Raw genomic sequence first — 17,552 nt, forward strand, 5'->3', positions numbered from 1 at the left:
ACAAGTGCCTGGGATATTGTTAGGGGTAATGTCACTGGCATTGCTGCCAGCATATGTTGACAGGGGCATGACCATGCTATTGGTGATGGAGGTGGCAGGGCAGGTGTTGGCAATGTGTTAGGTGAATGGCGGGTATCTGTGATGGGGGCAGGGATGGCCGAAGTGCTGCTGGGGAAGGCACTGACCAGGGTGGAGATTGGTTGGGGAACAGTGATGGGTGTATGTCATGTTGGGGAGCTGGGAGCTAGATGGCACTGGGTGCCCATAGCAGCAGTGGTGGTGAGAATGGCACTAGTAGGTGTAGGCAGGGCTAGTATCAGATTGGGCATTGATGGTAGAGATGGATGGGGATGGCAGAGCAGGCCTGTGGACAGTAATTTGGGGTTCCAGTCAATAGGTTCCCTCTCAAATGTCAGGCAGATCATGTGGAGTGGTATTGCGCCTGCGCTGGCTGGTGCCTCTGAGCTGCTAGGTGCATTCTTCCACACAGACAGAGCTTTTACATGCCTGCCTGGTGGGGTTGCCAACTGTCCAATTGTGCAAACTCAAATACCCTTGCCCTGTCCTGCCTTTCTCCGAGGCCTCACCCCTCTTCACCCTCTACCACTTTCACTCACTTTCACCTGGGATTTGAGTGCAGAATCTGGGAGGGAGTTTGGGCTGGGGCAGGATGCCAGGGTGTGGGAGAAGGTGTGGGCTCTGGAAGGGGGTCATGCTGGAGGACATGTGGGCACTGGGAGGCAGTGTGGGTGTGGGCTGGGGCAGGCGTTGGGGTCTGGTAAGGGATGAGGAGAGCAGCGCTTAGCTCCGGAAGCACCTAAAAGCCACTCGCACATCCCTGTGATGGGGGGACCTGCACCTATTCATGAACATAAGAATGGCTGTACTGTGTCTGACCATCTAGCCCAGTATCCTGTCTTCCAACAGTGGCCAACGTCAGGTGCCCTAGAGGGAATGAACAGAACAGGAAATCAAGTAATCCACCCTGTCATCCATTCCCAGCTTCTGACAGAGGATAGGGATGCCATTCCTTCCCATCCTTGCTAATAGCCACTGACGGACCTGTCCTCCGTGAATTTATCTAGCTTTTTTTTTTTGAACCCTATTAATGTCCTGGACTTCACAGCATCCTCCGTCAAGGAGTTTGGACTGTGGGCTGTATGAAGAAATACCGGTTGGACCTCTCTGGTCTGACACCCTTGGAAGGTGAGTGGTCCAGAATGAGGGAATTTGCCAGACTAGGGGAGGTTCCTCACTGCCGGACCTAGTCGTGCCCCTGCCCGGCTGCCTTGGCCCCGCCTCCGCTACTGCATCCCTGGCCCTACTAGTGGGGCTCTGGCCCTAGTCCAAGGCCCGGCGGGCACTGAGCTGCCCGCTCTCTTGCCGCTGGGGCTCCTAACCAGGACTCCCTCGTCCAGGAACAAATGTGATCTGCTTGCCTGGTTTTGGAAGGTGCAACCTGTCCCTCATTGGGTTTGTTTTTAACCTGCCACCTATTAATTTCTTTGGGTGACCCCTACTTCTTGGGTTAGGGGAGGAAATAAATAACTTTTCCTTTTCCACTTGCTCCACCAGCCGTGCTGCTCTAGCCTGTAAGGGGCACAACCCCCTCCCCCCGCCACGTGGGGCTAGGACTCCAGAGGCTACAGGGGCGGGTGCGTGCTGGGCAGCTGGCTGAGCCAGCAGGGGGCAGGCCAGTGCCGCGGAGGCACCAGCCGCGAGGGCTGAGCGGGGCGTATCCGCCGCCGGGCTGGTGCAGCGCCAGGGGGCGCCGCGTCCCCGCCTCGTGAAGCGGGATGTCCCTTCTCGCACGCCGTAGCCGCTGAGGGGCCGGTCATGTGACTCCGCCCCTGCGCTGGGCTTCCGGTGTCGGCTGCGAGAGCGCCAGTGTGGGGGGGGCTGGGGATGGCGGAGGCTACGCGACCCCCCCGCAGGGAGCGCCCCAAGCCCGCCAGGGGCAAGACTAAGGTAGAGGGGGGGGGCGGCGCGAGGGGTCGGTTGGGAGGGGCGGGGCTTGTTTCTGGTCCCGGGGGGGGGGGGGCGCTAAGAAACTGCCTGGGGGCCGCCCCGTGCGGAGGGGGGGGGGCGGTTGTTTTGTCCCCGGGGTGATCCCTGCGCCTGCCCCAGAGCTCGCGCCACCCCCTCCCCCTCCCGCTGGGCGGCCTCGCGACCACTGGCACCGAGAGACCCAACGAGCCCGGGCGTTCCGCGCGCGCGCAGTTCAGCCCCCAGCGCCCCCAGGGGCGAGCCTGCCCGGCCCACGTGACACGCCCGGCACCTGCGGGTCTCCGCTGTCACTCATGTCAGAGCGCGCCAGGGCGCTGTCTACCGCCCTTCTCGCGCGAGAATCCGCAGCGCGTCCACACTGCCCGCCCGCCCGCGCGCAAGGAGATTTGCAGTAGGGCGTGGTAAGGGGGGGGGGGGGGGGCTCCTTGCGCAAGAGGGCAGTGTGGACGCTCCGCAGGGGTTTCTTGCGCAAGGAAGCCCTATGGCTAAAATGGCCACCAGAGCTTTCTGGCGCAAGAAAGCGTCCGCACTGCCACGGGCGCTCTTGCACAAAAGCACAGCGCGCACGTGGCAGTGTGGACGTGTTCTTGCACAAGAACACTTGCGCAGGAAGCCGCGAGTGTAGACGTAGCTCAGTTGTCCGGGAGGGATGTTAAAATGCATGAAATTACGTAACCACTGACATTTTCAGTGGTTATACGGGTGCTTGCCAGGCGACACTTGGCACACCTGCTTTTCCACTGGCTCCCTGTGCGTGCCAGCTCCTACCTGCCGCCAGGGTTGCTGCCTGTGATATAAGGATGGTACCTGTTCCACCTGCAGCCCTGTTCTCAGGGAGCTGGCTACTGCCCTGCGCTGATGCCTCTGATAAAAAGGTAGCAGTCAGCTCCCCAGGAGCCAGATGGGAGCCTGTGTAAAACTGAACATTAACATGTAAGGCGGGTCTTATTGGGTAATCGTTTACACTGTTAAACTTTTACATCCCTACTCTGTGGTCATCTCTTGTCATATGCCTTTGCTGTCAGATCTTTACTCTCATTTAGGGTTTGTGCCTCTTTCCTTACTGATTTAAATAGCAGTCTGCTTTAGTCACTGAAGGAACTATCCTATATATCCTGCTGAAAGCAATTTGAACTTCTAATATTAGTTGTTTGCTTATGTTTTCATCAGATTATAAAGAGGTTTAGTTTAACAGGTGATACTGATTTATTTTTGCTTAGTACATTTTATTGTAAAATTGAATACATACCTGAATTACGAGAGTCACTTGTGATGCATTATAACTATTTAATTGTGTATGGCAACACATTAAACTGCATCGGACATGGTCCCTAATAGCTCTTTTGGTTAAAACTGCAGCGGTGTGCTGTGCTGGCTTTGAATTATCAAAAAGATGAGACTACATGGGGCAAGAGAGAGAGTATCTCACTGCTGCAAAAGCCAGTATTTGTTCCTTCATATTTTAAAAATACATAGCTTTTAATAGTGTTGTAGATGAGCTTTGGGCTTCTACCTGTTTGCATTTCAGGATGCTAAAACAAACTAAACTCTAAAGGCTTTCAAATGCTTGCTTATAATCCTCGCCCATATCTGATATTGTAATCTAAACCATTATATCTTGTTTCCAAGTTGAGACCCAAGGATCGCGCTAGGGATATCAGCGTGTAGACAACTACACGATAAACTGATAAGTCTGGGCTTATCAGTTAATTTTGTCAACTACGTGAACTCCCCCTCTTGCTGCCTCTGTATCAGAGGCAGTCGGGGCGGGGAGCGGAAGGAGAGTGGGTGCCTGTGCCTGTGGGGAGCTGGCTTAAAAGCTGGCCCCCCATGAGCACTGGATCCTCATTTCTCCCCCCCCCCCAATGCTGCTGACTCTGATAGAGAGACAGCAGCGTGGAGGGTAAGGGGGGCAGATGGGAGCAGATAAAAGCTGGTTCCCCGCATGTAGGCAGGTTCCCCGTGTGTGCCAACTCTGCAGACACACCTGCCTCCCCCTTGCTGCTTCCTACAGAGGTAGTGGGGTGGGAGGAGAGACAGTAGCCAGTGCGGGAGGGAGCCAGCCTAAAAGCCAGCACCAACTACACAGTCCCACCTGCCCCCACCCCCCTGCTGCTGCCTCTAATAGAGGCAGCAGTGTTGGAAGGGGGCAAGGGAGACTGTTGTGGAGCAGCTCCTGTTCGCGGGGGGATCTGAGCTCCCCATGGATAGAGGCTGCTCCGGAATCCCATGGAGCAGCCTCTGTCCACAGTGAGCCTGGGCCCACTGCAGCAGCCCTTGTTCATGGGGAGGTCCAAACTTCCTGCGGACAGGGGCTGCTGCCATGGAGCAGCTCTACCTGCGGGGAGCTCAGGTGGCCTGCGGACAGGGGCTGCTGGCCTGCCATGCTTCTGCCTCTGATACAGAGGCAGCTGCGCAAGGCAGCAGGCGGGAGTCGGTCTGTGTGAGGAGCTGGTTTTTAAACTGTCTCCCTTTGCGGACCAGTTCCCACCTGCCACTCTGCATTGCTGCCTCTAATACAGAGGCAGCATCCTGGGATGGCAGGGGGCTCCCCAGGAGCGGGGCTGGAAGTTCACTGGCTGCTGGCACCACCTATGGAGACTATCACATAATCATGTAACTGCTAAAATTTCATGCAGTTACATGACTATTCAATTACTTGCTATCTACCGACCCTAGATCACACAACATTCTCATTGTGCAGCTGTCACTCTCCATTGGTGTAATAAACTGTAGTGCACAGACAACAGTCTGTGAAATCATGTCAGTCAGAACTGGTCTGAATAGAGAACCATCAACCCAGATTATATAAACCAAATATCAGACTGAAGTGTCAGCCTTTACTAGGAGCTCTTAGCTTACTTCAGAGAAAAAGATTACCCAAATATAGATTGGACAAAGGACCCAAACCAGATCTTAGAATGGTGATGGGCAACCAGGCTAGTGAGTGGCCCCGCATGAGTGGCTCTCCTTCATCTTCGTGGGTTGCAAGACTGTCATAACCAAGACAGACTCCTGAGATAAGATAATTTTGATAATTGTGCTTGCTTACCTAGAATTTGCAGGGTATGCTAATTGAACCATAGCAGCACTGTGATTGGATGCCGAGGGAGCACTTGGCTCGTCCAGTCAGTATGTTCATTTCACTTCATGTGCCTTTCCTTTACGCGTGTGTCAGTTTAGTAATACTGGTAGGAAAAAACGATGTGGACAGAAACCAGCTGAATCCGGCAACTCTGCATGGGCAGCAGTAAGCAAAATGTCTTGTGGGCTACACATAGAACCCTGATGGGCTTCAGGTTGCCCACTGCTGGCTGGGAAAAATAAACTTTTCACTATCTTTGTCTGAATTCAGCTGCATTGCATACACAACTGTGAATTCCAGGTCACTATTTGTGAGAGAAATTAATTTATCTTATGGTTGTTGAAAGCCAGTGAAAAGCAATTAGCTTGCCAGTGATGAGTTATCAATACTTTGTTTAGAGAAGGTGACCCTCCTAAAGAATCTGATGGTCCTTATAGTTCTTAAGATATAAAACCTTTATGCTCACATTCTCTACAAGTTGTTCTCTGTCTTCAACCCTCTCTTCTTTTCACACTTTTATATGGTAGTAACAACCAAATGCCAGCAACTCTTGGCATTAGTTATTCCACAAGTTTGCACAATCATTTTTCAGATAATTGTCCTCTAGTTGGTGGCTTTTGAAGCCCTTTTACAAAGTTTATCCAATGTGCTGATGGTGTTTCTCTTAAGACCTATCTAGAGTGAGCAGTGAAGTGTTAGTTGTTCCAGTTTATCTTTTCAAATAGGATTTTATATAGGAATTAGGATGAACTACTACTCTTAATTATCCAAGAGCCCTCACATGTGGATCTGCAGAGTGTTTCCAGATCCCCTCTTCTTCAATGGCTGAGACCATTTTGGTGAAGTTGAAAGACCAATTTGCTGACAATTCACAGTTCTGTTTCCTATATGCTGGATACTTTTCAAGCCATCACAGATGTATCAGACTTCCAGAAATTTAGCACATAGCTAGGAAGCAGCTGTAGTTCTGTCTGAAGTAATGTTGGCTGGAATGGGGGAAACCCTTTGAACAAAATGCAGCCCTCCCCTTTATAAAAGGCATCTCCTGTCAATTTATCAATGTGATATTGAGTATTGAGGTATTCCTTAAATCATTATTAATTTTGGAGACCCCACACAGGAAGCAACAATGGATAGAAAATGTATTTTAATCTCTAGTTTGCCAGGAATTTACAAACTATTTTCCTTGATGAGACTATAGCAAGTGATCATTTCCTTACTAAAAATCTGTCATTACTCAGTAAATATGAGATTAAAGGTGGGGGCAACATGGGAATTTCAGTTTGCCAGAACTTTCATCTTTAGTTGGAAAAACTTGCTCTGTTTACATCCAGTGTAATTTCAGAGTGCAAGAACATCAGAACCTGTTTTTTCATTCATAATCCACTGAACCAGCTCTGATCCTCTGGGACAGTGCACCTTACAACATGATGCCCTTGGGAGAAGCATTCTTTGTTGAATGTGTTCTGTTATGTAACCAAGAACTAGAGTGCAGAAAAATGGACTTGAGGTTTTCAGAGAAAACTTCAAGACTTACCTTTGAAAAAGATACAATAAACTAGGTTTTTTTTAAAAAATTCTGGGTTGTGGGATACCATTTCCTGCAGCTCCCATTGAAGCTGCAATCCCACCTATACCTGTAGAGGTACAGGTAAACAAAGCGTCTCACAGCCAGCTAATGGCTTGCCCTTACAAGCCACAACCAAGTTTGAAAACCCCTGCAATAAACAAAGATTAGTACTAACAACCTCAGTATTAAGGAACAAAACAAATAAGGTGGCAAAACTACTGAAGCTGCAAGAGGTGAAGAGCATTTTACCCCTTGCACTTGTTTAAATTTAAGTTACTGCTCATGACTCAGATACTACACTGCTGGATATCCTAGGAGTAATGTAGATATCTTAGGACCATAAGCATTTAACTATTCCATACAGAATTAGATGTAATGTATTTTAACATCTTCAGATACACAAAACTCAACCCATATGTAACACTCTATTGAACTTAGTTCTGGTTGTAGGGCAGGAAATCCCCTTTGGGGTGGAAGGAGTTCCTGTTGTCCCCTCACAACTCAAAAGTGACCTCATTTGGCCTCCAAACTATTTGTTACATTTAAATGCACTTTTCTCACCACACAGGCAACGTGGAGTCATTTTTAGACCCCTCCGACTTCTTCCGCATCCTGGTTGTGGCTAAATCGTATGAGATTTTCCTTTACAGTGCCTAAACCCCATACTTTACCTTCTGTGCCCTGAGATTTTTGACTATACTTTTGTTGTATCCCTCTTCAATTACTGTATCCTCTTTAGCATTTCTACATTTTTTTGTTCCTCTTCAAGCCATTTTATTGTTGCTAAAATCATCTTCCTGTCCTGCCACTCTTATTACATCATCTCTCCTTTGAACCACCTCCACTGATTTCTTCCTGTCATCTGCATTAAGTTCAGGCTGTCTTTCCTCAGTCTAAGCCCCAGCAGAGCTCTGTTCTTTCTTTCTTTCTTTCTTTCTTTCTTTCTTTCTTTCTTTCTTTCTTTCTTTCTTTCTTTCTTTCTTTCTTTCTTTCTTTCTTTCTTTCTTTCTTTCTTTCTTTCTTTCTTTCTTTCTTTCTTTCTTTCTTTCTTTCTTTCTTTCTTTCTTTCTTTCTTTCTTTCTTCCTTCCTTCCTTCCTTACTTCCTTCCTTCCTTCCTTCCTTCCTTCCTTCCTTCCTTCCTTCCTTCCTTCCCAAACAAACAAACAAACAAACAAACAAACAAACAAACAAACAAACAAACAAACAAACAAACAAACAAACAAACAAACAAACAAACAAACAAACAAACAAACAAACAAACAAACAAACAAACAAACAAACAAACAAACAAACAAACAAACAAACAAACAAACAAACAAACAAACAAACAAACGGGCCAGCCTCTCTAAATCCGAGATATGTTCCAAAAACTTGGACTTATAGCGAAACAACTTAAAGTGGAGAATTGTTTCTCCACGGCTGACTTCCATTTGCACAATTTTTTTTCCCTGCTGCAGGAAATAGAAGGACTTCTACCGCATCAGTTCCTATAAGCATCGATGACTTAAGTGCAGAACAGATGTATACTGGGGCAACGTAGAGATTGGACGTCCTCTATATTCCTTGTTTGCTCCCCTCAAACCTTTCATGTAGAATTCTCCCTTTGAATTCTCTTTCAGATATTCTCCTTGTGCCTTTTTCCATGCTGATCCTTATGTTTGGGGCCATCTCCAGGATCTTCTATGAAGAGGGAGTATAAAGTGTTTCATAAAGTGCATTAATAGTTGCCCACCTGATATGGAATATAAACCAACAAATCCACCTATTAAATAAAAATAAAGGCCCCAAATATCCAAAAGAAGAATGCTAATAATCTGAATCTGCTTTTTGTGGCAGTAACCATATGTTCCTGCCTTGTGTTACATATGCTTCCATTATTGGCGGTTGTTTATTGCCCTTGTGCCTAGAAACTAGGGATGTAAAAAGTGTTAAAAATTACTAACTAACCAATTACAGGTTAAATCCTGGTACTTTTTAACCTGCCAGCCACTCCCTGGGCTGCTGACCCCAGCAGCTGCTGGCACTGTGGGTTCCTGGCAGCTGCTGGCTCCACAGGAACTTAACTGGTAACTAGAACTGATAAGCATCTGTTTATTGGTTAATCTGTTACTGGTTAAACTCTTACATCCCTACTAGAGACCTGTCTGCATTGTGCCAGGCACTATACAAACATGATGAAAAGATGTTTCCTGTTTGATAAGTATACAAAAAGAAACAACAGATGTTCTGTTCTAATTTGAGTTCAGAGCCTGATCCTGCTGTTCTTAGCTGAAGTTTCAGTTGAGATAGTGGAATTTTTACCTTGAAAAGGGAGAAAAGTCAAACTTCATAGAGTTTGCTGGAGATTTTGTATGAATTCTATGGGGAAGGTGCTCAGATATGATGGTGGTGGTTAGTAGTCTGAAATGCTACTGTGAGAGAAGGGTTGTTTTACCCAAATTAGGGACATTAGCGACTAGTCAACTTTCCGATAAGCAATGCTTCGACACCAGCCCTGTCATGGCAGACAGGAACTTCTGGACTCAGTACAAGCCAGGACTGAGCAGTCCCGGATCGCACTGATCACTGCGCCTCTGCATCATAAATGTAGTAAAAGCTCAGCCCTCTGCTGTGGCTATGCACAACAGAGTTTATTGACTAAGCGTATAGTCGATACAGATTGTATCGACTATTATATGTTTAGCCAGATAATCACATTTTAACATCCTTAACCCAAATAAGACCTGTAAAATACTGTCTTTTAAGCATCAAGGAACAAGGGGAATGTATTATTTTCCTGTAAAGTCTGGACTAATGGTCCTATAAAAAGAAGTGAACAGGAACACAGGCAATGTGGAATCCAAAAGCAAATGAAATATATTGCCAATTTGGAAAGAAGCTGCAAGCATATGTGTGGATTAAAAGATGTTCTGTAGGAGTGTGAAAACAAATATGCTAGATTAGCTGGAGCCTTGATCTCCATTGTTGTCTCTTAGCTGCTTTAGCTCAGAACTGCACAGTCAGCTGCTCTGCTAGAAAACGTGTGAAATTGTCAGTGTTCAGACCTTTACTTTTGCTACTTATCTCAGCCTTTTTCCAGTACTGAGCAGGGACTGAGAGCTCTTCATTGGCTCCCTCTTTCTGATGCTTGTCACATGATTTTGGAAGTCTGTTCCATAATACAGGGACATTTGGACCATATAAAATACCTTTCCTGATATTTTCTCAGTACTGCACCCATTTAGTCTTCTGAATTTTAGCTGTTTGCACAGGATTGCTTGTATTTTCCAGTCTGGGGAAAAAAAGGTTCAGCTTGCAGCTCACTGAAGAAGCAGGAGTTCCTAAAGATGCATGAGTCATGCACTTTTCCCAATCATCCCATGTTGATGTTTGTGAAACAGCCCATGTGATTCTTCAGCCCCTGTAGCACCATCGAGGAGTAACCCTAAAGTGTCCTACTGTAGAGGATGGAATAGGGCAGGCCTTCCCAGAAACCTTGTGAGAAGGATGAAAGACTACTTCTGATACAGAGGCAGCAGCGCTGGAGGTGGGAGGGGGAACTGGTGAGCACTGCACCCGCTCTCCCCTGCATGTAAATGTTTAACTGCTAAAATGTTCAGTGGTTACACGTTTACACAAATACATGCATTTTAACACCCCTATCCTCCATGCTGTTTCCTTTGAGAGGAATCCACGGACTGCCTAGGGAAACTGGTCAGGTCCCCCTCCCCAAGGATCTCATGCAGCTGATCATAGAAATGGCATATTTGCGGCAATGCTCCAGACTGTCTGTTTGCCTCCTTTGTCTTTTGGTATGATTGCCTCAGCACCTTTATTTTCACGGCACTGCTGGGCGTCCCTTGTGTATCCTCCTCCTCCTCCATGCCCTTTGCGATCTTGGCATAGACATCCGCATTTCGTTTGCTGACTGTAGTTCTGTGAGAACTGATTCCTCTCCCCACTCAGCAGTGAGGTCCAGAATCTCCTGCTCACTCCATGCTGGTGGTCATCTGCAACCCAGGGAACTCATGGTCAGGAGTGCTGCTCAGGTGCGCTGCCTGCTGTGAGGTTTCCCCATACTGGCCACACAGGAAATGACATTCAAATTTTCCTGGGGCTTTTCCTGTTCACTTGGAGAACAGTAATGTTGAAAGTAGTGACCAGAGCTACATGTAGGATACCTCCTAGAGGCCAAGAACATCTGCTTTCAAAGTGCTGTGTCTGCACTATGGCAAAGTCAGCCATGCAAGGTCAAATTTGGTGGTTACTCCTTGTGAAAGCAGGAGTACAGAAATCCCTTTAATGGCCCTTAAAGTTGACAGAACGGGCTCAGTGGTATAGCACATTGTTTAGAAAATTGGCCTAATGCGTCTAAGTTCGATCTAAACTCCCAGTGTAGACCAGGCCCAAGTGACATAATTTCTAGTGATACTGCTAATTTCTATTTTATGGATTACATCATAGGATCTGTTTTTAGGTAATTGGACATTGCAAGCAAGATTGTCTGAAAATTTAGGTTTTGTGAAAACACGTTCCAAAGTATTTATATTGTGATAGAGCTTAGAGGTTTCAGTCAAAGATCAGGACCCCACCGGTTTGCTCATTTTTACAACACATACCGTAAAGACAGTCTGTACCCAGAATGCTGGCAGTTTTTCACAAACAATACTATGGGCATAATTCCAGCACATGAAAGAGGAGAAATGAAATTGACCAGGCACTAGCTGCAATTTTGGGGGATTAAGGGGTGGGGAAAGGTTTGGAGCTGAAGACCAAGAGTGTATCAGGTATGGTGGGGAGTGAAAGTTACAGCTTGCACGCTTTCTCTCATGCTGTTTATTAAGTCACATACTTGCTTCACAAACAAGTCATTGAGTAAGAAATAGGGGAATTCTAAAAAGAGGAAATGAATAGAGGAACACAATTTGCTTAACCATGGATCAAGTGCCGTGTCTGCTGCCTTTGGTATGTTCACATGGCCAGTAAACATCTGACGTATTAAAATGTGCTGTGTGTTTAACAGACTCCCTTAGCATTCATGGATTTATTTGTTACCTTCATAACTATGGAAATTAGTTTAGTGATGTGGTCTTTAGATTACATTGTAATGCAAGACAAAGGCTGACTTTCTTTTGTTTCTTATTTATTAATGTCTAATATGTGGTCTGTTCTTTTTCTTCTAGGACAAAAAGAAAAAATGTAGTGAAGAGCTCCAGAAGCAGGGCTTGGATGAGGTCTTCCTCCCCAACAAATCTAGAGATCAAAAAGTGTCTTCTCAATCTAGTGAAGTACAGGTGAAACATCCTGAAGTGTTTACAGAGATTCAACTCAGTGATGAAGTAGAGGATGGAAAAAATGTGAATGATATGTGCGATAGCCCCTTGACTTCTTTAACCTTAGCAGATGAAGGATCACAGTCAGCTACACTAGAACTTCTAGCACAAGGAGAAGAACTCAGAACCAGTCTCTTGCTTGAGAAATGCAGAGAGAAGCCTGAGGAAGCTGGCAGAAATACACTGGACAAACCCCATAGCCTTATGGAAGCACTTGCTAATCAATCAGAAAACTCTGGCATAGTAGAAAGTACCACTAAGTGCAGTGCTGCTTGCACTCCGTCACTAGTGGGAATTGTGCAGGATAAAGGAACCAAGAAGGTACAAGAGTCTACAAATCCCGTTCTTACTTTAAAGGCACAACGTGTGCTGTCACAGCTCTCTAATGAAACCAAAGTGTGTGCTCGACACTCTGTGTTGAAAACTTTGTATCCTGATTTATCGGCTGAATTGTCCCAAGAGAAACTGACAACAATCACAGTAAAACCACTTTTACGGAATGAGAGGCTGTATCCAGAGATTCCGTCTGAGCCAGAACTAGTGCCATTTACCAAAGAGCAGCTGAAAATCTTTGAGCCGTGTTCATGGTTGGAGAATGTTGATTCCTATGTGGAGGAGTTTGAGAGCATTGCTCATCAGGATAGACATGAATTTCATGAATTGCTTCTGAACTATTGGCGCTGTAAAAAGCAGCTCTTGCTGGCTGAGGCTCAGCTACAGGCCATGACATCAGATTGCCAAAGTGCCAAGGACAGGTTATGGACTTTTAAGGAGGAACAGCAGACTGTCAAGGTGGTGTAACTGAAGTTGTTTTTGACTATGGCTAGGCTGTGATCCCAGTCATGTGTTCTGCTGAATGTGGTGTTTGCTTTGTTTAAGCTGGCTTGTACAGAGAGAGTCATTTGCCTTGGATGATGTCTTTTTTTCCTATTCAAAGGAAAATAAACCTGTCACTGCAAAAGTCAAGTTCATTACATAGACATACTTATTTCATTGAGTCCCTGAAGTAAACTTGTAACTAATATAGTAGAATGCGCACTCTCCCTTAGAGTGAACTCTGATATATAAAAATCTTGTATGTAGTGAATAGAATGAAAGTTCCAGTATGAAAACTGGGACTGAGCTTAGAATGACCTTCTGCTGATAGTGAAAGATTTCATTATGGTACCAATCCTGTCCATCCTTTCTGGGTGTGGATGACTCCATATTTAATAGCCCTGGTACAATGGGCCGGGAAGGATTTGAGGATGCTATGCAACAGTCTGGTTATTTGGAGCAAAGGGACAGATTGATTTAATTCCATTGGTTGTTGCTTCCTGCATACAGCACAGACATTCCTGGTACTCTGGCTGCCACTGCAGCCTTGAAGCATCATTGGGCTTAGCTGTGCTGTACTGCAGAGTTGACTACAGGGCATGAATTACAGCGTGCACCAAAGTATTGTTCTCTAATTAACCTGTGTGAAAAGAAGATACCTCTTTCATATTAACATAGTACTGTTTGCAAGAGTACTATGTTACTGCCCACTAGGTACCTTCCAGTTTGCACCAGCAACCTCTACGTGCGGCAGTTAGAGCACAGCACTTTGATGCACTGTGCAGTTTGCACCCATGTCGTCCACACACTGCAGTACACTAGAGACCTAGTTTTTGTAGCTGTTCAGTTGTCTAATGGGGAAGGATTTTTTTTGCCCATGTCTCAAGGACATTTCCATCACACATCTTGATGTTCCAGCTGTGTGCTGATTTGCAGGATTTGGCTTTATAGGGCCCTGTCTTCAACTAGGAAAAACTGGTGGTGCAAGTTGTAGTCAGTAACAATATTCTTACCTTGCTGTGAGAAGGATCAGACAAGGTTAGATAGTAAGAACACCTAAGCCCTGTCTATTGAAGAATTTTCACTGTTGCTCCCATGAGTTGAGCTGCATGGCTGGTGAATTCCCCATCCAGTTTTTCCTAAGCTACAGGAGACTTGAGAGGGCCTTTTGGTACAGACCGTACTCTTATTTTAGAGGACTGTGATATAAACAAATGTAACATTATGATTAAATTTTGTATGCAAAACACTGAATCTGTATTCTGATATCCCCACACCTTTAAATTAAAATAACTGTTTTACTAGTGTGAAGTACTGCAATGGCATGATTAGTTTTCAAATCAAATTTTCCATGTGTGCTTTGAAGCTTAGTTTCATGGCTATATGTATGAGACAGTGGCAATGGCAGAATGGAATAGTGGCTACACTGTCTTAAAGAACATCAGGTGGGGAAAGACTCCACTTAATTACTTGATTTACAGTTTGAGGAAAGTCATTTCACTGCTTGGCAAGTCTGGATAATTTTAAAATATATTGTAGCAAATTGATGTTAAGTGGGCTGGAAACTAGGAAATTACTCCATTTGCTTGGGTGCATATTGTTACTTTAAGGTATTGGGGTCTGCCTGGAAAGTCATACTATGTTTTATGTATACATTTTAAGACTAGATGTGGCAAGTCTATAAGGCAGGTGTGCTCTACTTGATTGAGTGGCAGAGTGGGAGTCGAGAGACCGTATTTTATTCATTCTTCTGCCACTGTCACAGTGCATGATCTTAGACAAGTCACTTAACCCCATGTTTTCAAAGTGGTTTCCGATTTTGGGTACCTAAGGGGCTTGCAGGGTTTGATTTTTTTTTTATTAGGGGTGCTAGGCTGTGTTGAAAATAAGATAGACACCTAACATGAGAATCTGCTTTCAGAAATGTCTTAGATTGTTTACCCATGTGTTATCTGTAGAGCCTTGCAAATCCCTGGATATCTGCAGCTAATTTTTTTGGATACACATGTGGATACAAATTTTGTCTCTAGAACCCTGCAAATTTGTGGCTGTCTGCTTTATATCTGTGGGTACCAATTTTGTATCCACACGGGGCCCTAGTTATCTGATCAGAATATTGCCGACCTGTCTTTGTAAAGAGCTTTGAAATCTGCGGCTAAAAAACTCTTATGTAACTGCTAATTTTCCTTTAACACACTTGAGAAAGAAAGTGCATAAAATAATTATTCTTTTTGCAGGGTCTTTGTGCAGATCAGTGCCAAGTGTCTGACTACCATCGCTACCAGACAGTAGAGATGAATGAAAATGTGTTGGGGGAACTAAAGAGGTTGTTTGAAGCCAAAGCGGAGCATGTGCATCAGACGCTGGTGCTTCACTTGTACACTTCAGTGCTGTCCCACTTGCAAGTGGAATCCTATATATATGGATTGCTCAATAGCTCATCCCTGCTGAGATCAGTGGCAGTTCAGCAACAAGAGCAAGGTGTGTCCCCAGTCTGGATTTCTACTCAGGGGCCACTACTACACAGAATACTACACCTGAACTTTCATTCTGGAATTCTATGTGTGGATATACACTGTAGAGGAACCCTCTTTCAACATCCAACATTAGGGGCCGTTTATGCTGTGGGTCATGAAACCACAGTCCATCCAAAGCACCTTGAATTTCTCACCTCCGCATAGATACCTTGAAAAAGTTAAATGCTTAAGCTTATTCTGGAAGCAGATTGCAAGAGTGCCCTCTACTGTCTCTAATATATGCAGTGCCACAGGCTTTGTCTGTGTCAGAAAAAAAAATTTAGATTTGTGCATGAGAAATGTGCAGAAGGAAGGTTTTAAACAGATGTTTTTATGTAAAAGTTGCTAATTAGTGATTATTATAAAATATTTTTAAAGAGCTATTTAGCATCTTCGTTTTATAGAGCAGTAGAGTATTTGTTTGGATTTAATATACAGTAGAACCTTAGAGTTACGAACCTCAGAGTTAAAAACTGACTGGTCAACAATACACCTCATTAAGAACCAGAAGGGTGCAATAAAGCAGAAGCAGGGGCCAAAATAAATAAATACAGCCTGTCTCCGACTTACGAACTAGTTACGGACCAAGCAATTGGTCATAACTCTGTTTGTTCGTAAGTTGGACTCCATTGAGATACACGCAACCACGCTGTTCGTAAGCGCGGATCGCGTTCATAACTCAGGGTCCGCCATTTATGACATTTTTGGTCGTAACTGCAAACGGTCGTAAGTGGACCGTTCTCAACTTGGGGACCGGCTGTAAATAAAACAAATAAAAACAAAGGGAAATGCTAAAAAAAATTTGACAAGGTATGAAAATTGTGCTTGTTTAATTTAAAGTAAGATGCTTAAAAGCACCATTTTCCCTCTGCCTAATAAAGTTTCAAAGCTGTATGAAGTTAATGTTCAGTTGTAAACCACTGAAGAATAACCATTGTCCAGGGTTTTGAACAGCTTCCATTTCCAAAGTGTCCATAACTCTGAAGCTCTCCTGTATAGATCAAGGACAAAGGACATGTTTTCTACAGAATCCCTGTAACTGTGAGGGCATTTTTCAGCATAGCTGGGCTCCAAGAGTCAGCAGCATTGATGCTCTAATTCTGTTTCTAATTCGCAGCTCCTAAGCAGTCAGAAAACCTTTCCTCGGACTTGGGTCACCTGAAAGAATGCATCAGCATTCTTTTTGGTTTCATGCGCAGAGTTATTGATGATCCACAGTTCCAGAGTGATCTCCTCCTTTGGCTACAAAGGCTGGTAAGGGAGGAGTATGTGGAATAAATGCTGTTTATTAAAATTAACTGAATCCATCCCAGTGGCCATCCCTGGAAACTTCACCACTGTTCTTGCTGTTTTGGTATCTTAGGGGAAAAGAATTTGGTGGTTTAATTCCTGTTCTTAATGGACAATGGTCACATGACTGAAACCACTAGCATATTTGTCTCCTTTGTTCATAGAATCAGCTGAGAGGCCATGTGTTCAGCTTCTGAGTCCAAAGATGCTTGGTTGGATTAGGATGGGGCCCATGAATAAGGCATTATAGGGAAACTCACAGTATTTCAGTTCATGTTGGAGTTAGAAGTCTTCATGGTGTCAGTCTGGTGATCTTTTTTCATCACTCAGTTTCACCAAAATCAGTTGTTTAAAAAAATGCTTTTTATTGTACATGTTGGACCTTTCTGGCCCGGCACTCTAAGGACCTGAGCAGTCCTGAACCAGAAAGTTTGTGAGACCAGAGAAGGTCAGGCTCCTCCTTGGTCTGTGGGGGTCCCCGAAACCTGGGCTCCCTGCCCTGCTGTCAGCCTCTTCAGGCTGGGACTCTCCAGCCTATACTGGCCCTACTGCTGGGGTTCCCCCCATCACCGCCTGGGTTCCCAGTCACCCCAGGGATTCCTACTGGCCACTGCTGGCCCCACTGCTGCCAGGGATTCCTCCCAGCTGCTGCCACGGGGCTTTCTGGCTGGGCCGGGGAGTCCCTCGGGCAGCTCCACTGCTGTTGGGGTTTCCTCTCCGAATTGAGGGTTCCTCCTGCTGCCCCTGGGTCTCCTCGGGCTGGGGCTCCCTGGGGCTGGGCTCCCCAGTCCCCGCAGGACCAGCTCCCACTGGCTCACCTGGGGCTCCCCAGAACCTTTGGGATTCCCAGCTGGCTCGTGCTCTTCACCTCTGCGACTCTCTGGTTCGGCAACATCCATGGTCCAGAAGGATGTTGCCGGACCATAGAATTCCGGATTTGGGAGGTTCAACCTGT

General features: G+C 45.6%; 1 protein-coding gene across 1 annotated transcript in view; it reads left to right on the plus strand.

Annotated features, from left to right (window-relative positions):
• Positions 1–1,817: 1,817 nt before the first annotated feature.
• The window catches only part of EPG5 (ectopic P-granules 5 autophagy tethering factor), an 88,924-nt gene continuing 73,189 nt past the window's right edge, over positions 1,818–17,552 (plus strand). The window contains exons 1-4 of the mRNA XM_075932735.2: positions 1,818–1,968; positions 11,826–12,767; positions 15,029–15,272; positions 16,425–16,561. Coding sequence (XP_075788850.2) covers positions 1,906–1,968; positions 11,826–12,767; positions 15,029–15,272; positions 16,425–16,561 — 1,386 coding nt within the window. The 5' untranslated portion in view covers positions 1,818–1,905. The remainder of the gene's footprint in view (positions 1,969–11,825; positions 12,768–15,028; positions 15,273–16,424; positions 16,562–17,552) is intronic.

This window comes from Pelodiscus sinensis, chromosome 6, assembly GCF_052426305.1.
Source record: "Pelodiscus sinensis isolate ZL-2025 chromosome 6, ASM5242630v1, whole genome shotgun sequence".
Classification (NCBI taxonomy): domain Eukaryota; kingdom Metazoa; phylum Chordata; order Testudines; family Trionychidae; genus Pelodiscus; species Pelodiscus sinensis.